The following is a 26,690-nucleotide window of genomic DNA, read 5'->3' as shown; positions in this document are numbered from 1 at the left end:
AAATGTTAACCTACACTGGGACCTGCACCATGGGTAATTTGATTTGATTAAAGAGCCAGCCTGACCAAACCAAACCAGATAAAAACCTTCTTCCACGGTTAAATAGAAGACCCCTATAAAAATGTGAACACTTAAATAGTTAATGTAATATTCAATAGCTAAGCTCCCACATTTATGCATGTTAATTGAAGTAGAATCACCAACAGCTTAAGAATCAGACAGCCAGGGCTCTGAGAGAGGGGGACATGGGCATTAGAAACATTCTTGGATAACACTTAAATTGCTTGAGGTACCTGTCCTGTACCAGCAGATTGATATCCCAACAGCAGAGTGTAAACCAACAAGGCTTATGCAATCTTCTGAGTAGATACCAGTGCAATCATTAGTTCTTTAAAACTGTTACCTAGTACAGGAGGCACTGCTTCAGTAGGGGAGATAACCAACTTAAAAAATATATTTTTAATTACAAATTACAAAGTTACAGCATTGGCACTGCTTTATAGATTTCTGAAAGTGTGTTAAAGTGTTAGTCACTCAGTCGTGTCTGATTCTTTGTGATCCCATGGACTACAGCCTGCTAGGCTCCTCTGTTCATGGAATTCTCCAGGCAAGAATACTGGAGTGAGTTGCCATTTCCTATTTCAGGGGATCTCCCTGACTCAGGGATCGAACCTGGGTCTTCTGTATTGCAGGCAGATTCTTTACCATCTGAGCCACTAGGGAAGCCCTTATAGGTTTCTAATCTTGTATGTATTCTTCTCTACAACCAGACCACTGATCCACGCAGAACATAGACTTTGAAAAGGACAAAGTGGGACATCAGAGTGGTGGGCCATGAGCAGTCTAGATTCTGAAGAAGTGGTGGGTGATGTGCCAGATATGAATGTGGCATTTTAACTTACGGTATTGGGATACTTATTGTTAATGCTACTCTTAACATGCAAATTGACACCTAGGTGACTGGAATTAATCTATTCATTCAACACACATTTACTGAGTATTTACTCTATTCAAGCCACTGAAGGTGGAAACCAAGATGAAAACCCTGAAAAGAGTTTGTAATCTGATAGGGAAGCTAAAAAATGTATAAGAACGAAATAGTAGGTAGAATGCAGTAAATATCAGAGGAAATGTTGATGAAATGATTTGAAGTTTAGAAGAGGAAGAAGGCAATTCCAGCTAAGGGATCAGAGAAGTACATGGAGAAAGTGTAGATCTTTAGTACTAGGGCTGGGGGTGGGGACAGAAATGGATCCTCCCGCATACAAAGAGCTCAAATAGCAAGGTTGCAGAGTCAGGAAATATGGACATGAGAAAGCAAACAATCCAGCCTGGCTGGGGCTTGGAGTACATGAAGGGTATTAGTGAGGCTCCAGTTGTGCTTGGCACACGCAGAAGGACAGCTTCCAGTAACTGGAAGAGTAAACTGACCATTTTATGAAGCTTAAGGCGGGAGGCTTCTTCCATGGCGGTGGCCCTACGGAAACACACAGGGAGGCTTTTCCAGTTTCAGTCTCCACTCCAGGTGTTTCATTTCACTCCACAGCTTTCTCTGAGAAATAAAGGGCCAGCTACCCAATATCAAGGGCTTCATAAATCTTAGCTTCAAGAGGAGACTTCAGTTCAGCAAATCCTACAATCATTTAGAACAGAAGCACTGTGGAGGATGCTTCAAGAACAATACACTATGATTCCCAATTTTTCAGAGTGGCATTATGTTCTTTTATATTCTTGCCACATTCTCCACTGTCTTGTCTCCACTTTGCCCACATAGAGTAAGTCAAATTTTGACTTATTCCGCTTGTTCATCAAATCCCAGATGCAGTCTACCACTGTGGCAATCTGGCAAGATATTAAAAACATAGAATAATTAAACTGGAAGGAATGTTGGAGGTTATTTTCAATCTATGCTATACATGGTAACGTGGGGTTGAAGAGGTGAAGTGACTCACACAAGCAATTACAAAATCAGGACTAGACCCAGGTCTTTATATCCCATATTTGTTTTCTTCCTAACCTATGACACTATGGTCAGCTTTATTAGGGTATTCTGTAGATTAACAAACGGCTCCAGTCATCTAAGTCAGAGATTGGCAAACTATGGCCCCAGGGCTAAATCCAGCCCACATTCTATTGTTGTAAACAAAGTTTTATTGGAGCATAGTCATCCCCAGATTGGCATTCAAATGTGAAAGCAGTCACATACAGAGTTGAGTAATTATGACAGAGAGTGTGCTTCCCACAAATTTGAAAATATATATGTATATACACATATATGCTTATGTACATATATGAACACATACACATACATGTATATATTCAATTATTTATAAATAATATACATGTAGTACTGTTTAAATGTTTATAGATTTATAAAACAAAAAGATATAATGATGACAAAATAGAATATTTAAAATAAGTTTAATTTGTTAATGTTCATAAAATATTTTTTGAAAACTCTGAGTTTAACACGCTGGATCAGTAGTTTGAAAATCGGTCTATAAGTTCAATTTATTTTTGATAGTTGATTTTAAATGACAGCTATAACTTAATTAAAAAAACAAAAACTCTAAAAAGGTAGATACAAATAGAACACATCATTGGCTTGGCATTTTTACGCATTATACTAATAGAGTCCATCTCCCCCAACTATGCAGATCTTGGTGAAATTTGCCTAGGAAATTTATGTTTGTCGTGTTATTAACCAGTTCGCTTAAAGTCAGCCAAAGCTATTTTAGTTTTACATTTTTAAATAAACAGCTTCAAATCCACTGTTATGTTTTGCTTGGGAGGTTTCTTTTAATAGATTAGAAAAGGCTGGTCCCAAGGTGAGGTATGAAAACCAATAGTCTTAGGTAGGTTATGTGTTACATCTTTTAGACCAAAAAAAAGGTCACAAAGCAATGGGATTATTTCCCAAATGATTTCTCTGCTGCATGAGCGTCCTCTAAAAACAGTTACCTTCCTCACTCTTTGTGGAAAGCTCTTCACCGAAAGGTACAGGTGACCTGCGCGGCTCAGTAGGTAAGCACTCGCAGCATTAGTGACACCTAGAGCTCGTTCTCAGACTTGCCCTGGGTTCACATGGTCAGTATTCCCGTCAGGCTGCAGTTTCTACAGAAATCCTTCAGAGTCCAGAAATCTGAATCCATTTCACAAAGGCTGCTGCTGCTGCTGCTGCTAAGTCGCATCAGTCGTGTCCGACTCCGACCCCATAGTTGGCAGCCCACCAGGCTCCCCCGTCCCTGGGATTCTCCAGGCAAGAACACTGGAGTGGGTTGCCATTTCCTTCTCCAATGCATGAAAGTGAAAAGGGAAAGGGAAGTCGTTCAATCGTGTCTGTCTCTTAGCGATCCCATGGACTGTAGCCTACCAGGCTCCTCTGTCCATGGGATTTTCCAGGCAAGAGTACTGGAGTGGGGTGCCATTGCCTTCTCCATTCACAAAGGCTAGTTTACTTTAAACTAGATAAGCTATACCATCGGCAGATGCACTTACCAGCTACAAGTAAACTGCAAGGAGTCACAGTATGGGAAAGAGCAAGGGTCGCCTCACCTCTGGGGGAGGAACTCCTGCTCTTCCTTCAAGACCAGTCACATGGTTGGAAATGGGAACTAAGTGAAGGTGTCAGGGCCAGAAAGCATAATAAGCATCAGTCAAGCCTCATTTCCTATTAGTTTAACTTCATTTATACCTTCTTGCCTGCTCTTTAACTGCGCTCTTCCTGCCTCTCTGTTTTTACCTAGAGGGCGCTTCTCTACCCCTCAGGGCCAGCTCAGATCTGTGTGAGTCTTACCAGACATAATGGAAGTCAACTGGAAGGAATTCCTTCTTTCCTTGAAATCTTTGCGGTTTTTCCAGATATTTTTCAGTATTGCTTTATTGTTCTTTGTGTAACGTCCTATCTCTCGTACGTCTTCCCTGGTGGCTCAATGGTAAAGAATCTGCCTGCCAATGCAGGAGACACAGGAAATGAAGGTTTGATCCCTGGGTTGGGAAAATCCCCTGGAGAAGGAAATGGCAACCCACTCCAGTATTTTTGCCTGGAAAATCCCATGGACAGAGGAGCCTGGCAGGCTACAGTCCATGGGGTCAAAAAGAGTCGGACACGACTGAGCACTCATGCATTTTTCTCTCTCATACTATTTCATGTTTATTGAAAGCAAGAGTCATGTTTTATACATATTTTTAGACCTCCTCTCCAATGTGTTTGCATAAGGTACGTATTTAATAAGTATTTTTAGTAGTAAATTCAAGAAAGGCATACAGCAAAAGACAGTGAGCAATACGGCTAATTAACAATGATGAAGGCTAATTCAGTTCCTTGCATATGAGGTGAACTGCCTAAATTTATGTGGATTTAACTGAATCAGATATGGAAAGAACAAATGAGGCAACATGAAGCTATTTAAAAGTTTTAGTGTCAAATACAGGACAACAATGCTTCCCCAAAGGACAGATCAATGAGCTGTGACTCAGTTTCATGAACAGGGAAAGGCCGACAATTCTACATGAGGCTCACAAGTATTTACTGAGAAAATGATGTTTAGAGTGATTAGAGCTTTATTAGAAGCCACCCCCAAAGGATGTCCCAAAGGCACACGTGTGCATGAACATGCACACTCATTCAGAAGTTTTGTGAGTCTCCAAGAAGGCAGACGCTCTACACTGGCTTGTGAATATGAGTCAGGAAATCTAGCTGTGTGCATGGCCATACTGCATCAGCCATGGGACTTGCTCTCTGACCATGAGTTCCAGCAGTGGAAGCCTAATCATTCACAGCGGGAAGAAAGCATCTCTCAGGTTTGAACTTCAACACTATGAAGTAATGGAAGAGAGCTGTATTACTTGGAACTGGGAGTGCCAGTGGCAGCTTCCACACTATGCTTGGAGACAGAAGAGGGTTAGCAAAGAAATGCAGGGGGTAGAACCCCAATACCTCACATTTCTCTCAAGTCCTTCCTGCTAGAAGTTGGGAACAGCTACTAGTTAAAGCCATCTTACAGTGTCTCTGTGAGTACCTGGAAAATGTAGCTCACTGGCCAAAAATGCCAAAATTGTAATGCACTTATTATAAATTTGTTTCTCATTTGAATGCTATTTTCTCTATGTATGAGATTATGTTGTAACTACATACAGAAATCCTCTTAGACTTTAGACTTAGACTCTGAGTTTAGAGCTGGAAAATGTATGTTTTCCTGGGTAAGAAGAACCAAATGGTTATGAACAGGAAAGATATTTGACTTTAGAATATAGTCAATAGTCAGGGACTAAAGTTAAACTGAGTCAACTAGCGTTTTCTCATTTGTTTGCAGATCCTGGCCTGCTTCAGAGGCTTGTGTGTGTGAGTGTGTGCACATGCACACCTGCCATCAGCCTGTCTCTGTTCCTGCAAGAGGACTGGCCTCAGTATGGTTTGTGAGCAGAGCAGAAACTCTTTGTTTTCCTGTTACTCTGGCGCATGCCTCCTCCACCACTCCCATCACTCTCTCTTGTATCATTTTCCCTTATAAAATCCTTCTATCCCTCTATATTCTCTCTCCTCTCACTATCAAGCCTAGTATTGGTTTTGGCCTTTTGCAATGTGCGTAGAAAGCAAAAATACTTCAGTACAAGTAGGTAAACTAAGCAAATTTGAGTTAGGCAGTCCTTTAGAAATATATTTATGTGCTTTAGTCAAAACAGATTCTGTAACTCATGGGATAAATTGTTAAGATAATAAAAAATAGCTAATTCCACTATATCATAGGAAGTCTTGTTATTTTACATCTATTTTCAGAGTTAGGCTTCTAAATTAGTTTAATCTACTTTGTAGCTAACCTAAACTCACCCAGAGATGTATCTACAAAGGGCTCATGAAGTGATTTTATCTCCAGACATCTTGAAGCTTCCCCGGTGGCTCAGACAGTAAAGAATCTTCCTACAATGCAGGATACCAGGGTTCAATCCCTGGGTTGGGAAGATCCCCTGGAGAAGGGAATGGCTACCTATTCCAGTATTCTTGCCTGGAAAATCTCGTGGACAGAGGAGCCTGGTGGGCTGCAGTCCATGGGGCTGCAAAGAGTCGGACACGACTGAGCAACTGACACTTTCCAGACATCTTACCCACTTGTCCAACTGATCAAAATAAACAAACAAACAAAAAAGGAACATTTCAATTTGGTTATTAAACACTCAAGAATTGATGCTTTCAAACTGTGGTGTTGGAGAAGACTCTTGAGAGTCCCTTGGACTGCAAGATCAAACCAGTCAATCCTAAAGAAAATCAACTCTGAATATTCATTAGAAGGACTGATGCTGGAGCTGAAGCTCCAGTACTTTGGCCACCTGATAGGAAGAACTGACTGATTGGAAAAGACCCTGATTCTGGGAAAGACTGAAGGCAGAAGAAGGGGATGACAGAGGATATGACTCAATGGACATGAGTTTGAGCAAGCTCCGGGAGATGGTGAAGGACAAAGAAGCCTGGCAAGATGCAGTCCATGGGGTCACAAAGAGTTGGACGTGACTGAGCAACTGAACAACAACAACAATTAAATGTCTCTGAACACTAGGTTGACTATTTTTGATCCAGGCATTAGTAGCCATAATCCCCAATGACACTGTACTGCTGAATTGTGCTCTCTAGGGCTACACTTTGGAACACAGCGTCCAGTGGCCCTTTCCAGACCCCATTTTAAATGAGCTCACAGAGGTCTTTGACACTGTTGACCGTATTTTCCTATGTGAAATACTGTGCCTATCATTTATGAAATATTTTGCAGTTTCCTCTATGTCTTCCTCAGCTCTAGTCTTATTCAACATACTTGCTGCCCTAAGTAATCCCATCCATGTTTCTAACTTGTAAGTCAATTTTTAGGTGATGGTTTTCTAATCTATAGTCCATATAAATTAGAGTGTAGGCTATTCTCCTGAATTTCTAAATGACCTTTTTCTTTGATAATGAAATTTCCAGTGAAGAAGTTGAGAGTAATAAGTTATTCTGGACATCTGATTGATCATGACTTTTCCAAAATTCAAAACTTCTCTCTATGGTGGTTCTACACTCTCAGATCCTCTTGTTTTCAAAGATGGATCGCTTAAAAATAGTTGTTAAAAATTTCTCAGTCATATCATACTATCCTTGCTAGAGATACCAAGTTCATAGTTTCAGGATGTGAAGTTTGGTTAATATTAGAAGAAAAGTCAAATAAAGAAGCATTTATTAACTAAATTAAATATCAAGAGATGAATAGCTTGTATAAACACAGAGAAAACATTAAAATATAACATCATTACTTACACCTTTAAAATGGAATCACTGTTTTTTGACTAGTTGGCAGAGAATTTCACTCCTTTGCATGCATGGAAAGTAAAGTTCAAATGATACCCATATGTCTAGAAGTTGATTTGGGTTGAAAGCACAAGTCTCTATTGTTAGGTTTAAAACAACTGAACTGAACTTACCAACCTGAGAAGAAACCTGTCTAACTCGTTTCATATACATGTTGTATTCTCTTTTAAAGAGGTTTCAAAACATCAGAAAGAGAGAGACGCTGGCCCTGCCATCCAGGACCTTGGACAATACAACAGAGGATGCATTCAGAGCAGCAGTTCTCAACCTTGGGTGCACATTAGAATCACCTGGGGGAGCTTTTAAACATCTTTCTGCCCAGGCTGTGCCCCAAACCAATTAAATCAGACCCACTGTGGGTTACGATCCAGGCATTAAAGCTCCCCAAGTGGTTCTAGGTTGAGAAATACTGATTCATAATGAGTGACTGAGGAACAGTTCTGGCCAGATGCAGCCACGTTAAACGGCAACGGAGAGTCATTCAAAAAACAAGAGTGGAGACAGGAGTAGTGGGCAAGTAGTTTGAGATCAGAGTGGAAATAGATGGGGACACTTGTCCTTATGATCCTAGATATTCTTGTTTCTTTTATTTTTTAAAATTAGGGTATATCAATATTTGCTGGCAGCAAGTGAATGTTATGTAATATTTTTGTGCAGATAAAACTTGTAAACCTATGAAACACTGGTTAAGTATGATGAGTGGTCTATTGCATGTTCTTTCCATGACCAAATTTGACTGAGTCTGATGCCACCTTCCTTCTGGTGGCAGCCCCTCAACCTCCATTCAGGATGAAAACTTCATCTCACTCCAGATTCCTATCTTTTCCCCCGTCGTGGATGATCTGTGTCAAGATGATACTCTTGAAGCTCAGCTCAGCTTTAAGCAAGAAAACAATTCTGAGTGCCTGTTTGACAGAATTTGAACTCCAAAAGAGAAAAAAAAAAAAAACTAGTTCGGGAGCCAGCCAAACCAACGAGGTACCTGCCAAACCACACCTTATCCTCCTCAATCAGCAAAAATATCATCCACCGCCTGACTCCTCTTAGCTCACCAATAGGAGCTTGTTCATTCCCTTATTAGGACACTGGCAGTGGCGAGGGAGACTGCTCGTGTCTGAGGCCCAGGAGTGGCTTCTACAACATGTGCAGTTCATCAAAAATGAGCAGAGGGTAACAGGCACCGAGGGAGGGGACTGGAAAAATTAAATCCTCTCTGTATGGGAGGAGAATCCATCTTGGTAGGCCACAATTATGGTTTTGGATTAAAAAAAAAAAAATTTTTTTAAAGCCAAACCAAAAAAACACAATCTTAATATTTTTTAAATGCAGTTTTTTTTTTTTTTTGGAAGGGTGTTTTTGAAACTTAGAAATGCAGGCAAGAAATTTTAAGTTGAATGCTTCCAGGGAGTTGAATATGTATAATCGGTGAGTACCTGGTCTTAACCTAAAGAAGGGCTAGGCTTAGATGGCCTGTCCCAGTTTTAAAGCATATACCCAAACCTAGAGGTGTCATTTGCATCTTCGGTTTTGAACCTGAAGCAAAATAAAAACCCTGACTCCTTCTGTCTTTCTACTTCTCACCTGGCTACGCTCTGACTCTTGTCCTAGCTAAACACTTTCTTTCTTTTTTCACAGTGTTCCACCACTTAAACCAGGCTTTTTTTTTTTTTTTTCCTAGGACTTTAGTACAACTGGGAACAGCTTCCAAGTCAAAATGAGATGCTGCCCTGTTATGATCTGTGTCAGCAGGGCTGTCTTGTCAATCCCATCCTGTTTAGTGGCTGAGCTGTTTTCAGAGCCAACTCAGAAACTCAGATCCATCCACACAATTCTAACTTTAACTAGAGTTTATAAAACACTTTCAGCACGTACACGCTCTCAATAGTGGGGCAGACGCTGCTATCATCCTTGTTTCGCCACTGAGGAAATAGGCTCAGAGAAGATGAGGGACTTATGTTCAGAGTCAGGACATCATCGTAATTTTGAACTATTCTGACTGATGCTCTCTTCCATCTCAATGATGTCATAGAATTGTGGTGTTCTGCTCAGATGGAGCTCTGAAGCCTACCACAGAGATTTTAAGTCCTCAAGCTCCCCTGCTGCTGCTGCTGCTGCTAAGTCGCTTCAGTCATGTCTGACTCTGTGCGACCCCATAGACGGCAGCCCACCAAGCTCCCCCATCCCTGGGATTCTCCAGGCAAGAACACTGGAGTGGGTTGCCATTTCCTTCTCCAATGCGTGAAAGTGAAAAGTGAAAGTGAAGTCGCTCAGTCGTGTCTGACTCTTAGAGATCCCATGGACTGCAGCCTACCAGGCTCCTCCATCCATGGGATTTTCCAGGCAAGAGTACTGGAGTGGGGTGCCACTGCCTTCTCCGTCAAGCTCCCCTAGGGACTTTTTTTTAAAAAGTGCTTACGCACCCCCCCCCCCTCCACCAGGAGACTGGAGGTGGCTCCAGGAGTCACCTTGCCATCTGGGTGCTGTAGCCAACAACTCATTCCACTAAATTTTACACCGTGTTAAAGTTTTAAGTTCAATATTTCTAAGGCTAATGATCCAAACACAATAGCCATTATCCATTTGAAATAATAACATTGGTGATAAAAAAAAAAAAAGAGGAATGTATAAGACCAGCCAACCTTGACTTTGAATGAATGAAGCAAACAATTTTTTAAAAACAAATTGTTTAAAAAAAATGAGGGGGCTTATTCAATGGTGATATATAACTCCCATTTGTACAGTACAGGAAAACCTCAGCGATACTGCAGTTTCAGTTCCAGACCACGGCAATAAAGCAAATATCACAATAAAGCTAGTCACACAAATTCTGTGGTTTCCCAGGGCACGTAAAAGTTATGTTATGTTATATTGCAGTATATTAAGTGTGCAATAGCACTATGTCTAAAAAACAATTTATATACCTTAATTAAAAATACCTTATTGCTAAAAATACCAAAAATTATGATAGTAATATTAAAGATGAGAAGAGTTGACTCGTTGGAAAAGACCCTGATGCTGGGAAAGTTTGAAGGCAAAAGGAGAAGGGGGCGGCAGAGGATGTAATGGTTAGATAGCATCACCAACTCAATGGATATGAATTTGAGCAAACTCTGGCAGATAGGGGAGGATGGTGGAGACTGGCATGCTGCGGTCTATGAGGTCGCAAAGAGTCGGACATGATTTAACAACTGAACAACAACACCAATACCAAAGATCACTGATCACAGATCTCCATAACAAATACCGTGACAATGAAAAAGTTAAAAATATTGCAGGAATCACCAAAGTGTGACACAGAGACACAAAGAGAGCAAATGCTGCTGATTAAATGGCATCAATAGACTTGCTCAATGCAGCATTGACATAAACCTTCAATTTGTAAAAAAACACAGTATCTGTGAAGCTCAGTAAAGTGAGACCTGCCTGTACTGACCAGGTGTCAGGCAATGCACAGGATGCACCTCATCTAACCCTTACACCAGCACTGAACACACACAACAGATCCCATCTACAGACGAGAGGAACAAACCTGGCCCAGAGACGTCAAGTCACTTGCCCAGGCTTATACCTGTAGGATCTTAGCTTGCATGTCTGGCCGACCCCAAAGTCTGGGCTCTTTGCACAACTATGACATAGCTTGTCTCTTTCGTTTCAGGTCTCAGTTCTTTGACAGGGCAGGACTGAGAAGTTAAGATATGGAAAAGGTCAAAATTATTCAAAGAGTTTATTTTCTTTTAAATAGCATAAGAAAGCCACGTGATTATTAATGGTACAGCTCTCCCATCATGGGGGAAAGGTACACTCACTGCCTCTTTGTAGGGCCCTTAAAGCAATCTGTAGTCCCCTGGGTGGGTTGTTTAAGGTTAAAGAGTCATGAAAGATCAAAGACCCTCACCAGACCACTCGTCTCACCCCATCCAGCCCTGCTCCACCAGGAGGAGAAGCTTGCTCATCAAGCAGGATCTGATGTCATATTACAATTGCTGCCAGATTCTCCCACTCAAAGACCAGAGGTTAGAGCTGTGAAAGCACAGGCCTGGAATAACATCCGTGTTAGCTGGAGAAAGGAGGGAGCCGCCGGGAGTCAGCCAGGAGGCAGAAGCCAGGCATTACACACCCACACAGGGAGGAAGAGGGCTAGTGAATCAACCTCTTTGGCCTCATTTTCCTCATCTGTAAAATGGACATGAGTTTGAGCAAGCTCTGGGGGTTAGTGATGGACAGGGAAGCCTAGTGTGCTGCAGTCCATAGGGTTGCCAAAGTCAGACACGACTGAGCTACTGAAATGACTGAAAATGGAGATAATGGCACTCAACGCGTCCTGCTGTTGAAGAATTAAATAAACTCATATTTGTAATGTACTAGCATAGGGCTTGGCACATTCTAAGTACTGTATGAGTGCTAACTATTATTATTATTACTATTATTTTTACCATCCTTCTCTTCCTCCTCTTCATCATCATATAGAAAATAGGTTCTGTGCTTATGTCTTCCAGGGCATGCTGCTGTTTCCCAGCATGAAGGGGAGAACTGGGCAGGTAGATTTTTCTACTCAAGGATCTTAAACTCCTTTTCACTGAGAATATTAACACCAGAGAAAGCTTAGAAATGCAGAACAAATGTAGGGAAATATTCTTTTGTTGGTATTCCTTTATTCTTTCTCTGTTGACTACCTTGTCTCTGTATTTTTTTTTTTTGAGGGGTGGAGTGTGGAGAGAAAAAGTAGGGGCTAAAAATGTGCAATAAGTGGAATGCCTTTTATCTCTCATTTTCTCTGTCTCTCTCTCAGTCCCCGTGTCACTTGTCGTTAAAATGTAAAATTTATCATCAGACAGCTTTATCTTCCCATTCCAGAAAACGCATGCATGCCAGTAGAAGAGGATAATCCCCTTTTCTATTATTCTTTGGGGCTGGCTTAACACCCAAACTTAGTGGGGAACTGATGGTTCAGAACTCTACACATAGAGGTTGGTTCTGAGTGTCATTGGAATGGCTTTAAACAGATGGCCTGACACTGCCCCCATATCCTTCAGTCAGCTGGCATTTTAATTGTACTAGAAAGTTATCCCACTTACTGCTTATGAATTAAACTATGCAATTTCATGTTAAAGTATTTTAAATCTCTCAGAACCTGTAATGGGTTGAAGCGTGTCCTCTCTAAAAATGACAGGTTGGGGGCTTCCTAGTGGCTCAGTGGTAAAGAATTCACCTGCCAATGCAGGAGACACAGGTTCTATCCCTGATCTGGGAGGGATAGAACATGTCTCGGAGAAGATCCCACATGCCTTGGAGCAACTAAGCCCGTGCACCACAACTGCTGAGTCTGTAGAGCCGAAGATCCACAACTACTGAGCCCACGTGCTGTAACTACTGAAGTCTGAGCACCTAGAGCCCGTGCTCCTTGACAAGAGAAGCCACCACAATGAGAAGTCTATGCACCTCAACTAGAGGGTAGCCCCCTGTTTGCCACAACTAGAGAAAGCCTGGCAGCAACAAAGACCCAGCACAGCCAAAAATAAATAAATAAATAATAAAATTATGAAAAAAAAAATGATTGGTTGGTGACCTAACCCCCAGAACCTCAGAAGGTGATCTTATTTGGAAATACGGCCTTTACGGAGGTAATCAAGTCATGATGGTCATAAGGTGTGCCCTCATCCAACAGGACTGGAGTCCTTATAAAAAGGAAGAAAATTGGACACAGAAAGAGACATGCATGGCAGGTAGACTATGTGAAGAAACAGAGAGAATGTCAGAGGAAGGCAGAGCACTGGAGTGATATATCTACATGCCAAGGACAGTCAAAGAAGACCAGGAGACCAAGAGAAGCTAGGAGAGAGGCCTGGGACAGATTCCCCCTCATGGCCCTCTGAAGGGAACAACCCTGCCTGTTGGTTTAATGTATGTAGTATGTTGGTTTAAAGTACGTAGTGCTTTGTTAAGGCAGCCCGAGGAAACTAAGACAGTACTCAGTTTAAGGATCGAATGTTTCTGCTGAAGCTCCAATACTTTGGCCACCCGATGCAAAGAGCCTACTCACTGGAAAAGACCCTGATGCTGTGAAAGACTGAATGCAAAAGGAGAAGGGGACAACAGAGGATGAGATGGTTAGATGGCATCACCAACTCAATGGACATGAATTTAAGCAAACTCCAGGAGATAGTGGAGGACAGAGGAGCCTGATGTGTTTCAGCCCATGGGGGTTGCAAAGAGTTGGACACTACTTAGCGACTGAACAACAACATGGTTCTACTTTGTTAATTTCTCTCAGCAATCACAAGCACCTTCTACTGTTTATTTTGGTGTGTGGTTCATTACATTGAATTAGTAGCCCATCTAATTCATGAAGTTGCCTTCCATTGTAACTTATAATTTTATTTCCTCATATGCTCAGTTCTCACCTTTGCTGTGTTCCTTTTGCTCCTCTGGTGTCTGAGGGTCTTGGTTTGAGATTTACCTGTAGCTCTAGGTGGACTCATAAAACTAGCCTTCTTAAGCTCCTGGATGGAGGGAATGTTTTACAGCGTCTCCCTTCCAGCCTGCAAGTCTTCAGATCTGAGAGAGACAGACTTATAATGCTTCCCTGGGTCAAACTGAATGTTTAATTAAGGTCAGAAGTTTAAAAATGTATACAAGGGAGGGAGAATAAGTGGAAAGTAAATCTTTCCCATGATGCTAACCCGTACAGGCCTGGCATGGTTCAATTTATGACTTCAAGGCTGTTTCCCTTGGGGTGAGAAGAGACTATGCTATACGTACATACTTCTTGGGTGCCCTTCACTCACTGAGGTTAAAAGGAAAGCCCCATAATGCTTGAGCCTAAGGAGCTTTTGTCGTTTAGTGATCAGGAAGTACCTGTGGGCATGCCTGCTAAGTTGCTTCAGTCGTGTCCAAATCTATGTGACCCTATGGACTGCAGCCCACCAGGCTCCTCTGTCCATGGGATTCTCCAGGCAAGAATACTGGAGTAGGTTGCCATGCCCTCCTCCAGAGGATCTTCCTAACACAGGGACTGAACCCGCTTCTCCTGCACTGCAGGTGGATTCTTTACCCACTGTGCCACCTGGGAATCCCTCCGGAAATATCTACTACTCAGCAAACTCACATCAGAATACCACTTCCACATAAGGTATCTCCAGGATACAGAAGGTTTGCTCAATTTGTGGAGACCTCAGCAAACTTTAAAATGTAGAGGTAAGGCCCAGGTTTGTTGCATTTAATTCTAGGAACTCTGTGTACCCACATAATTATGTGGGGTCTAATTGTGTTGTCTCCAAAAATGCATTGAAGTCCTAGCCTCCAGTACCTCAGGACATGACTTTATTTGGAATTAAGATGTAATCAAGTTAAGATGAGGTCATTAGGGTGAACTCCAATCCACAATGACTGGAGTTCTTATAAAAAGGAGAAAGTCAGACACAGAGACAGACAGCGGGAAGATGATGTGAAGAGAAATAGGGAGAATGTCATGAGAAGTAATGGAAAAATTGGAGCTATCCTGCCACAAACCAAGGCCCAGCTGGGGCCACCAGCACCCAGAAAAGGCAAGGAAGAATCTTCCCCTATAGGATTCAGGGGGCGCATAGTCCTGCAGACACCTTGACATCAGGCTTCTAGCTTCTAAAACTGTGAGAGACAATGAGTTTCTGTGGTTCTACGCCACCTAGTTCGTGGTACTGTTATGTGACCCTAGGAAACTAATACAACTCATCACAGTCATTCACAGTTCTGTGAATACAGTAAGTTCACTACATATGAACAGGTTCTGTTCCGAGAGGGCATTTGTAAGTCCAACAAAGTTAGCCTAAGTACCCAACTATCACAATTGGCTATACAGTACTGTACTGTAATAGTATACTTTTCACATACATAATACATAAAAAAAAAAAAAAACCCAAAAATAAAAAAAAACATTTTTAATCCTGCAGAACATTACCTTGAAAAGTATAGTAGTAAGCTAATACATAGAGGCTGGCATTGAGTGAATAGGCAAGAAGAGTTACTGAGTGGAGGAGGAAGTGGAGGTGGGAGATGGTAGAGCTGAAGGACTGCCAAGGAGACGGAGGGCAAGCTGCAATTTCACGCATGCCTGATGTTGACGGAATGCATGTTCGCATCGCTGAAAGTTCACTACTTGAAGATTCATGTGTAGGGGGCTTACTGTACCAGGAAGCTACCTCAGACTCATTCCCTTAGGCATCCAGTTAATGCCAGTAATTATCACTGTCTATCACCCCACACACATCTTTTTGAGCTAAGTGCCAGGCACCATGCTAACCACTTTACATATCTTTTCCTCATTTTATAGACAAATAAACTGAAAAAACTCAGTGAGATTAGGTAATCAGCTCAAGGGCACATAGTTAATAAAATGATGCAACTAGGATTTGAGTCCAGCTCTAACTTTATCTGCACTTTTTCAAAGTTAATATTCTTAATTTATACTCTCCTTCTCTATCAAGCTTACTTAGAGATTGGTGGCATCAAAGTTTTTGGCAAACAAATCCCTACTTCTTACTATGTCCTCCTTCACAATGTGTCTGGTTTAGGCCAGTTTTGGAAAGTAGCAATTTTATATTTTGCCCCCAAAGCCTATTTTTAGCAAGTTTCTTTTAACTTTAAGAGTTCTCCAAAGTATTGCAGTATGGGTTATAGTTTTTAAGTAGGAAGTACATGGAACAACTAAAATCTGAGATGAGGAGCTCCTCTGATTTTTTAAAAATAGATGGATTTTTTGAACACATGTCAACCACAAACTGAATTCACCCAGCTTTTGCCCCAGCATCTTACACCCCAGTGGCTTTGTTGGTGTAAGATATCAAGCCATTTCTCTTCTAGGGTCTGTAGGAAAAGAAGAGCTCTTACGGAAGAGGAAGATGGATAATTTAACACTGATTGATTATCTGCTGTGGTTTATACACCTTCACGTAACTAATTCCTTTGATTTTCACTAAACCTGCAAGGCAGATACTAAACCTTTCTTTCCCCCCACCTGCTCCACCCCACATATGAAGAAACATAGGCCCACTGAAATTAACAGACCTGCTTAATCACACACTTATCAAAGATCAAAGTCCAAACAGATGTGGGAGTCAGGTTCTAGTTTTCACCTGCCAATAATGTGCCCATTTAGTGCTTTGAAAGCTGGGTCTGAAAGAGTACTGAGACCTTTTTCCCAGCCAGCAGGGCTGTTTCACTCTGGAAAGACTACCTAAGAAATAGCAGAGGTGAGTGACCAGCTCCTCTTTAAAGCCATCTCTTCTGCTTCAAAAGTTCAGTATACACTGGCCACCTTGGACCTTAAATTTACTCTTATTAAAAAGTTGTGTGAACACCATTATTTTCAATTCAATTCTTAGACATATCATATTAATTCATTAAGAAGCTATAGGAATTACACAAAAGCTATAAATATCATGAAACCATATTAAAGGTAGGTTGAAAAAATTCCTTAAATTTTTTATATTTCATGTACCCTTCTCTGGAAACTATGCAAGATAATTATGAACTGTGGCCTTTGGTGGGGTATCGCTGATCTGTGCAAGAATGTTTTCACTCAAGGAGCAAAAGTGGCTAATTATCTTGGGGTGAGTATAGTCCTTACTTTATTATATTGTTATTTTATCTCTTCCTGGTGCCTCAGTTGGTAAAGAATCTGTCTGCAACACGGGAGGCCTGGGTTCAATACCTGGGTTGGGAAGATCCCCTGGAGAATCGCATGGCAACCCACTCCAGTATTCTTGCCTGGAGAATCCCCATGGACAGAGGAACCTGGCAGGCTACAGTCCATGGGGTCACAAAGAATCGGACATGACTGAGTAACTAAGCACGTATTATCTCTGTTGCATATAAAGAGTAAGGCATAGTGACTTATAGAATTGAGTTCTAGAAAAGGTGAGTGCTTATTCCTTGTAACTATCAGAAAGAAGTCATGGAAAGAAAAGACAGAGCTAGCCTGGAAGAGCCTGTCTAGTGTGGGTTAGACCTTCAATAGGAATTCATTAGCATAGAAAATACCAGCCTAAAATACCAGGGCCTAAATAGCAATATCAAGATGTAAGAAGCATTCTAATCAATGTCTGCATGAGATGAGGTTTACAATAAAGGTTATAAAGAAAAAGTGAATGGTCAGTGAGAAAAGTACCATATTTTCTTTAGAATTTTATTGTTTTAAACTGTTCTTAATAAAGCTATCTCCTTTACTCATTACTTTTATTTAATGTCAGTTGTTTTTAATAAAAAGCAGTCTTAATAGCAGTGGAAATGAGCATTTATCAATGCAGTGGGCCAGAGCAGATACTATCAGGCAAAGCACACTCCTTCACAAATTGGCTCAGAAGTTAAAAATCCACCGACCACCTAGTAGCTTCCTTGATTTTACAACCGGAAAAAGGATTTAAGGGCAGAGAAAAGAGGATGACCTGGCTGAGCTTCTTAAATACAAACCTAGTTACAACATCCCAAACAAATGTCACTCTGAGATTTTCATTTGTGAAGTTGCATAATATTATAGCCCATGCAAGGATCTTTCCACAACTCTATAAAGAACAAATGGTCTCCCCAAGTTGTTCCTCTGATATTAAATTTTAATTGGGAAAAATAAGGCTATTTAATAATAACTTGCATTTGTTTAGTACTTAGTTTTTTTCCATATACTTTGACACACATCACTGTACTGGATGGTCTTACCACCCTGCAAGTTACACTGAGCAGACACGAGCATTTCTATCTTACAGCTGCACTGTAGCAAGATGAAGTGGCTTCCTGGAGATCACAGGGCTTATTGCTGAAGGAGTTAGACCAGAATCAAGACCCTCTGATTCCCACTTGAAAAGCCTCTCTTTAAGTATCTAGGCTGATCTCTGAAACAGGCAGCTATCAGGGTCAGGGGCTACTTAGTAGGTTATGACTAGCATTTTTTAATGAAATATAGACTAAAGAAAATATCAGAGGGCAAGAAACTATATCACTATATTGGAAATATCTGTATTTTCATGTTACTACAGCATTGCTCACAATAGCCAAGGTATGGAAACAACCTACGTGTTCATCAATGGATGAATGGAGATCCATATACATGTGTATGTAAATATATATAATACGCAATATTGTAATATATACATATGTACACAGTAATGTGGAATCCTATCAGCCTTTAAAAAGAAGGACACCTGAAACTAACACAACACTGTAAATCAACCATAGGCCAACAAAACTTATTTTTTTAAAAGAAGGAAATTCTGCCATTTGCAACAACATGAATGAATACGGACAGCATTGCACTGAGATAAGCCAGACAGAGAAACACGAATACTGCATCCTATCCTTACATGTGGAATTTGAATAAAAAATTTAAACGAGAATACTGATTGCCAAGGGCTGGAGGCTAGGGGAAATGGGGAGAGGCTGGTAAAAGGCTATAAACTTATAGTGATAAGGTGAATAAAGTCTTAACGATCCAATGGATAACATAGTGACTACAGTTAATAATACATTGTTGTCAACTGAAATATGCTAAAAGAGTAGAACTTAAGTGTTCTCACTAGAAAAGGAAAGAAAGCTAAATATGATAGGTGATGAATATGTTAATTAACTATGGGACTTCTTTTACAATACAGAGATCTATAGATCATCATATAGTACATTTTAAATATATTATAAGCTTATTTGTCAATTAGACTTTAATAATTGACCTGGAGAAGGGCATGGCAATCCACTCCAGGATTCTTGCCTGGAGAATCTTGTGGATGTATAATAATCTTATCTGTCAGTCATACTTTAATAAAAGTGAAAAAAATCAATAGTACAACTTGAAAAAAGAAAATATCAGAGGGCACTGTACATAGCAAGAGTGAGCATTATTTTGTGAAACATTTGTTTCGAATAGATATATGGGTATATATATGTGGTGCCTGTGTACTTAGTCAGTTCAGTCGTGTCTGACTCTTTGCGACCCCATGGCATGCACCAGCCCAGGCTTCCCTGTCCTCCACCATCTCCCAGAATTTGCTTAAACTCGTGTCCATTGAGTCACTGACATACTGAGTCACAAAATAAATTTATTGTATTTAAGTTTATACTCAAGTATAATAGAAACTAGTATTCCTTTCAGAGGGTCAGAGGGAAAGAGAAAACAGGGAAACGCAGCTAGCGCTGGTCAGGTGTCTGGCCGTTCTGACGGCAGCCCCCTGATGGACCGGGGGATGTGTGTCTGCTGGGAGGTGGGTGTGGGATGAGAACAGAGGAGCATTCCTGCAGTGGGCGGGAGGTCAAAAGACTAGATAATCTTGAAGCCAGAGCCTGTGCTTTGTTCTTTTTTATGTTCTTAGTGCCTAGTCCCAGCAGCACTAACTGGCACAGGAAACCCTCAATGAATATTTGTTGAATGAATACATGGAAATGAGTGAGGTTTACAGATTTTTAAAGGCTCCTCTTAAAAACTCAATTAGGCTTGGAAATGAATTCAGGCAGTCCTACATTTATGAAAAGCTTGTTTCCAAAACCTTAATTTGCAAATTGGTTTTTGGAACTTCAAACATTATTATACATGGCAGTTGGGATCTCGGGCCAGCCCACAACCACCTTTTAAAACCCAGGATATATCTGAAGCTAGTACTGAGAATTGAAACTGCATTTCTACAGGGGAAAAAGGCATCCTCACTGGTCCAGTTGGGAATGCCAGAGGCATGTTAGCCTCCAGATGGCAGAGGAACACCTCCCCAGCCCCCATTCCTCTGGCCTCAGCTAGCCTGGCCTCTGCAAAGCCATTCTGGGGGAACTGGGGAGGGGGTGTGAGAATCAGTAGGAAGTGAGCGCTCATGTCAAGGATAGAAATAGGTTAAAGGTAAGAAGAGGGAAAGAGAAGTGAGCAATGTAAATTGCATCAACCAGGGGGGAAAGAAAGGCCTGTTGCCACCAGGCACCCAGTCAGTGCTCTTGTGGCCAGGTGGCTAGGAAGACACATGAAGAAAATCGAGACCATTTCCATAAAGATTTGGTACAGTCACCATTCCAGCAGAAATTCAGCAACATCGTTCACAGAGTGCCCAATACTGGTAAAGAGTAACTGCCCGTTTCTCTGCCATTCTTTCTTATTTTTTATCTACTAACAGAAAGTGGTAATTTTACCCTTAACCAGATAAGAGGTCCAGTGAAGTCAACCATTTAAAGCCAAACTTTGAACTCCAAAGTGAACAAAAATGGCCGGTTTGGTATACAAATCAAAAGTCACAAAATGTACATGCCCTTTACTTGGTAAGAGAGGAGACGCCTGAATGTTCCTCTGCCCAGACTGTTGACTTTTTCCTTGAACACAGTTGTAACAAACGGGGTTTCCTGATAGTCTTGGCTACTGTGAGTAGTGAGTGGAACCACTAGACCCGGATACGCTTATTTCCCTGTCATGTTTTTAACTTAGTTTCTTCAGAAAACAGTGGCATGAACTAAAAAATTTCCTACGTTTCTTTGGTATCATGGTTTAAAAATTTATATACCCTTCTACATTTGTTACAAAAGGTGACAGAAGCATGGCTATCTACAGGAAACCCCATATCTTGACTCAAGAAGATTTCACCTGGGCTTTGGGAAAATGAGAAAGTAAGTGGTGAAAATATCAGATCGCGAGTGACAGAATCTCTCAATAATCGTACCAGGAACAAATTAAACAGCACCTTGAAAACTAGAAAGAACTGAAAAACCATTCACAACTGCCCCTGAGAATAACATGACCCTGGGTAGGTCTCGGCATTTAGGAATCTTAATGTACCTCATAAAAGAAATACTTCCAATCTTGCTCTGTAGGTGATGAAACTGAGATAAATTATCTGATGCAAATGCAAAGCAACTTAGAAATCGTTTCGTTGGGCATCTGTTTTGGCATTTAACTTAAAACTTCTTCCCAAGCAGAAGGTCCAGAAGCTCTGGTGTGTTCAAATGACTCCGATGAAAAGTGTAAACTTAGATGAACTGAGTTTGATTTATCCAATAATGGGAAAGTTAAAGAATATGTTTTGATCATTGATTGGCACCACGCTGGAAGCTGAAGGTCCAAAGAGTCAAAATAGTTCCTACCCTCAAGTGAATTACCATTTATTGCAAGAGGACAGGCATGCTCACCACTATCTTTAGTTTAAAGCTAATAATAGAAGGATGGACAACAAAGGTTAGTGGTGTGGAGACAAAAGAGGAGCGGAGGAAGCCTTGTGGAGAAAGGGAGCGTTTGACGAGGGCCCTGAAGGACAGGAATGGAGTCAGAAGCACATGAGATAGAGCCGCTCATCCCTACTGTACTCTCCAGTCACACCCCGTCTCTCCATTGCCTCTACCTCCCACCATACTCCCTTGTCTTTTCCCTATCCCACCGCACCCTACCCACTCCAAAACTTCCTTGGAACCCTTGGTCTCCATAGAACACTTCAGAAGCCCCAATCTTGTTCAATTCCTCCATTTCGGAGGGGAAACTGAGGCTTATAGAGTGTTCTCCACATAAGATATAGGGTGAGCCAAGGAATGGAGGTGGCTTTTATGTAATGAATCTGGGGACCAGTGAGTAATCTGATTTGGCCAGAGCAGGGGGAGGTCAGAATGGGAAGGGATACAAAAGGCAGATTGTGGAGAACCTTGAATGCCACGTGGAGGACAGTGAGCTCTATCTTCAAGGGTGAGGGGTGGGAGGGCTGGAGGGGACACGGTCAGAAAGGGGACAGAGACTGAAGCTGGAACCAGATAGGAGGCAATTAGAACTGTCCAGGTGTGTGTGGGGGCGGGGAGGGGGGCAGTAACTGCTGAAATTCAGGTAATGACAGATGAGTAGATAAGAGTGAGAGAGATATGGAGAAAGTAAACTGATAGAAGCAAGGGCATGATAAAGCGGGAAGAGTCAGGACCAGGAATTCACACTGACACACACACACACACACACACACCGCCCCCCCCAGATTGGGCTCTTTGCCCTGCATTCCAGGCTCTGTTGTTGATCAGCTGTGAATACGGGGCCAGCCCTTTACCCCATGTGCCTCAGTTTCCTCATTGGAAATTGAGCCATTGAACACAATTGGAGGGTTTCTCAAATTCCACGGACACCTAGGATTCCAAGGAAGTTTTGGTGGAGTGGGTAGAGTGGGGTGGGGTAGAGAAGGATAGGGAGTGGGGGTGATGAGCAATGGTGACTACAGCGGTGAAGAGAAGCTCTAGATCCAAAACCACCCATTTGATCAGAACATCTCCTTTATGTAACAGAATTCCTCTTAACAGTAAATTTGCTAAAAAAAAAAAAAAACCCAACCAGTCTGATAGCCATACAGATAACCTCTGACACCCCTTTTCGCTCTCACACTTGAGTGATTACACGCAAAGAAACTGGTTATCCAAGAGATCTGCCAATGCAGTGGACGTGGGTCTCGTTTTTTAGGACCCTGTTGAGTTCCTGTTTATTTGATGAACTGTTACACAAATGCTGGAGCGACTGGAACAACAATTGTCATGCTGAATCGATGCCAAAACTTTCAAAAATGGGACAGATTTACTGAAAGGCCATCTGGTGTTCTTACTCTTGTGCGGTACCTTTTCCCAAGACCCAGAGAGTTTTCCAAACCTCATAAACGCCAGCGCGAAAAGGGCCCTTGCCTGCAAGTACAAAGACACTGGCTTCCCCGCTATTGACTGCTGTCTGGCTTTGGGTGAGAGGAGTTGCCCCTTGGGGTTCCAGTTTCTCAGTCTATAGGAAAGAGTTTCAGCAAACAGCCCTAGGGGCCCCTCTAGCTTGAACATTCTAAAATTCCAGGATCCTAAACTTTGGAGCCTGTTATCTGAACAATTCTCTGATCAATAGCATGTGCTCTGGGTCTTGTTCTGTCACAGTCAGATGGTCAGTGTATTAAGGGCTTTGGGCTGTTGACTCTAAGGATTGGGCAATGTGTGCTTTAGCCAAAGTCTCTGAGCCCTGCAGATGGATCATTCCGAGCAGAGGGCTCAGGTCTAAATTAACAGCAGATCTTTAGAAACCCGATGCTTTGTGGATCGGTATTTGGAATAAGAAAACTCAGTGCCTAGGTATCAACCCCCCGCAAATGGTCTACGAACCACCCCAAAAAATGGAACCGAGGAAAACCAATCAGAACCACCACCAAGTTGAGACCAAAAAAGTTCCATACGGGTCTGAAACTTACATACTCACTGCCTTCCTTTGCCTCCTGGCTTCTCCTCTCTCCTCCCACTCCCACAATTAAAAAGCATTTTAAAAACAGCAATTCCTTTATAAGAAAGAAGAAGAAACCCCCGAAGAGGTGAAGCGAGCACTCACTGGGAGAGCGCGGCCAGGCTGCGTCTTCCCTGAGATCCGGATCCCGCGAGCATGTCTGCAGCTGGAAGGGCGGCGGGCGGGCGCAGAGGTGCTGAGACCCTCCGGCGGTCAGGGCGTGGACCCGGCCCGCGGAAGTGCCATGTTATCTGGGCTGAAATGCAGTGTGCGGGATGCTCCCGGGTTCTCCCTTTGTGTTAACACTTTGGTCTGTCCCTGTGACGAAAGTCTGGGCTTGTCCTTTGCCAAATCTACTCCTCCCCACCCTTTCCCTCCGCACAGGATCATCAGAGAGCTGATTGTTATTTTTTACTGTAATCTCTCTAATAGAGGCTCATCATGTTTAGACGTAGGTTGTAAAGGGCCCAGATTGCTTCGTGATTTCCACAATGTTTATGACTGGAGAGCGGGGCCCAGGATCCCCAGTAGCTTTCATGATGAACACTTTATATGATCAATTACAAAGAATCCTTCTAAGGTAGAGAACTAGTTAAAGAAAAAGACACTGATTGATCCACGTGCCCAGGCTTTTGTAAAACAGTCGACCCTGGAATCACTCACATACACAATCCAATGCTAAAGAAATCAACGGAAATCAGCCCACCAAAAAGTTCATCCGGGTGCAGTTCTCAGGCCCTCCTTCTGAGCTCTGTTCTCAATTAGAATTGGTGTAGGTGGCTTCCAAAGCAAACAATTCCCACTGAGAAATCAAATCTGAGAAACCTCTATTATCCCTTTTATTCAGGGGAAGATGCATGATATAAAAATGCATACAAAGGCAAAGGGAAGAGAGCCAGTGGATCAGAGATATGCTGTGTTATACAGGGCATTTGGTGAAGTGAAGGCAACAGCCTGAGGAAGGAACATGTTGCAACAGAGGGCCTGGTCTGCCCCCGTGGCACTTGGTGGGATGATCTCATCAGCCAGGCCAGGCAAGGGAGCCTGGTCAGCAAGAGCTTGGAAAGCAGCCAGATTCCAGCCCCTGTGGAGGGGGTGGTGTTGATTCTATCTGGAGATGACACTCCGTGTAGGCCTGAGTTGTGAATGTGTTTCTTCATCTCTAACAAGCAATGAACAGATTGCTGCTGGGGCACCAAGATACTGATGGGACTGGCTTTCTGTTAAATCAGTTGAACGACTCAGATCTCCACAATGTAAGGTTAAGATGATTCTTTTGGTATATAGCAGGAGAAACAGTCCCCTTCACACATTGATTCACATCCTTCACGTGATTTAAAAAAAATCTTTGCGATCTATGGCTTCACATTGCAAACATGGATGCAAAAGCACTGAGTATTTCAAAAATTCATCCCATGTCACGGGGAGGAACCAAAGCAGGTACTCTTGTGCTCAACTTAAAGAAGTTTAATTTAGTTAGATTAAATCCTCTCTTCACTTTCACTAACTAGAAAATGTTGGCTGTTTTTCTGCTTAAGTCCTATGCTTTTCTCAAAGTCATAGTTTATAGAGTAATAGAGTTTAATGAATTTTAAAGTTAATTATCTCCGTATACTATGAAGAATGGGCTTCCCTGGTGGCTGAGATAGTAAAGAATCTGCCTGCAATGCAGGAGACCTGGATTAGATCCCTGGGTAGGGAAGATCCTCTGGAGAAGGGAATGGTAACCCATTCCAGTATTCTTGCCTGGAGAATTCCATGGACACAGGAGACTGGCAGGCTGCAGTCCATGGAGTTGCAAAGACTCTGACACTACTGAGCGACTAAACACACACACATAATGAATATACACCTTTAAACATCCCTTTGATTACGTATGTTATCACTCAATGTATATAGACTACTTAAAGTGCACAAGACACTCATAAAATTAGAGATTACACAAGAGGCTTTAATAAAATACTGACTTGGTTTGAGTTTATTGCTCCAAAGCTGTGATAGATACATGCATTGAGGCATTTTGCCATTCCTTTTTCTATCATATTTTTCCCATTTAATTTTTTTCCTCTAAAATTCAGTGATTTGCTGTGGCAGGCAGAATAATGTTTCTCCCAAAGACATCCAATGTCCTAATGCCCAGAACTTGTGAATATGTTACCTTACACGGCAGAAGGGATTTTCCAGATGTGATTAAGTTAAAGGCATTGAGGTGGAGAGATTATCCTGGATTATCCAGATGTGCTCACTCTTAGTCACAAAATGTCTACAATGAGATAAGCCTCTCCCGCTGAGGTCACGAGGAGATATGGCTATAGTGGCCAGAGAGATGACCTTGCTGGCACTGAAGATAGAAGCACGGGGCCAGGAATCCAGGAATGTGGCGGCTTCTAGAAACTGGAAAGGCAGGGAAATGGATTTGCCCTTAGAGCCTCCAGAAAGGAATGCAGCCCTGTCTATCTATACCTTGAGGTTAGCCTGGAGAGAAATGTGTTGGACTCTGTACCTCTAGAACAATAGGTAGTAAGTTTGTGCTGTTTTAAGCCACCACGATTGTGGTTCTTTGTTACAGCAGAGATAGAAAACCAATGCATTTGCTTATGGGACTCAACTGACCTTGGGAATACATTTCACCTCCTGATTTCCTGTTTCCCACTCCCACTCCAATTTTGAGGTGGCAAGTATAATTTTGGCATCATCAGAATAAATTCATAAAATCGACTAGCCTGGAAAAAATTCAGTGGTTCTTCCAGGCCAGACTTTTTTTCTCCACATACACACACACACACACACACACAAACATGCACAAACACATAGAGGAGAGCAAGAATTTAGTAATTTTCCACTAACATGCTGACATTCATGCACTGAAAATACGCTAATGGCCAGCTATATAAAAGATATCCACCGAGTTATTTCCCTAGTTGTACAGATAGAAAGAGAGAAATCATGCACTCTTGTAGCTGGCCCCTTGTAATTAATGGAATGTGTTTGGGAAGTAGCTGTCTGTCTTCAGTTTGTAAAACTAATGGATGTCGTAACTCCTGCTACCCAATAGGGTACTAACATGACAAGAGCAAAGAGAGGAATGAATCTGGGGCTCGGTCAGACTCCAGTATGGTAGAGGGAGAGCATAGAGGACAATGAGAGGGAGACTGGATGCAT

The 26,690-nt window shown here is 41.9% G+C and overlaps 1 protein-coding gene across 13 annotated transcripts in view; it reads right to left on the bottom strand.

Annotated features, from left to right (window-relative positions):
• CALD1 (caldesmon 1) overlaps window positions 1-26,690 on the bottom strand; it is a 231,529-nt gene that overhangs the window by 55,135 nt on the left and 149,704 nt on the right. Inside the window, exon 1 of one of the 13 annotated variants that reach the window (XM_061414775.1) lies at window positions 23,634-23,876. The exons of 11 other annotated variants lie outside the window; for them this stretch is intronic. In XM_061414775.1, the coding sequence (XP_061270759.1) occupies window positions 23,634-23,686 (53 nt within the window). In that variant the 5' untranslated portion in view covers window positions 23,687-23,876. Of the gene's footprint in view, window positions 1-23,633; window positions 23,877-26,690 lie in introns of those variants that run through there. One more of the 13 variants, XM_061414781.1, reaches the window with a different exon arrangement.

Source organism: Bos javanicus, chromosome 4 (genome assembly GCF_032452875.1).
Source record: "Bos javanicus breed banteng chromosome 4, ARS-OSU_banteng_1.0, whole genome shotgun sequence".
In the NCBI taxonomy this organism is placed as follows: Eukaryota; Metazoa; Chordata; class Mammalia; order Artiodactyla; family Bovidae; genus Bos; species Bos javanicus.
This window is presented reverse-complemented; position numbering and strand designations above follow the sequence as displayed.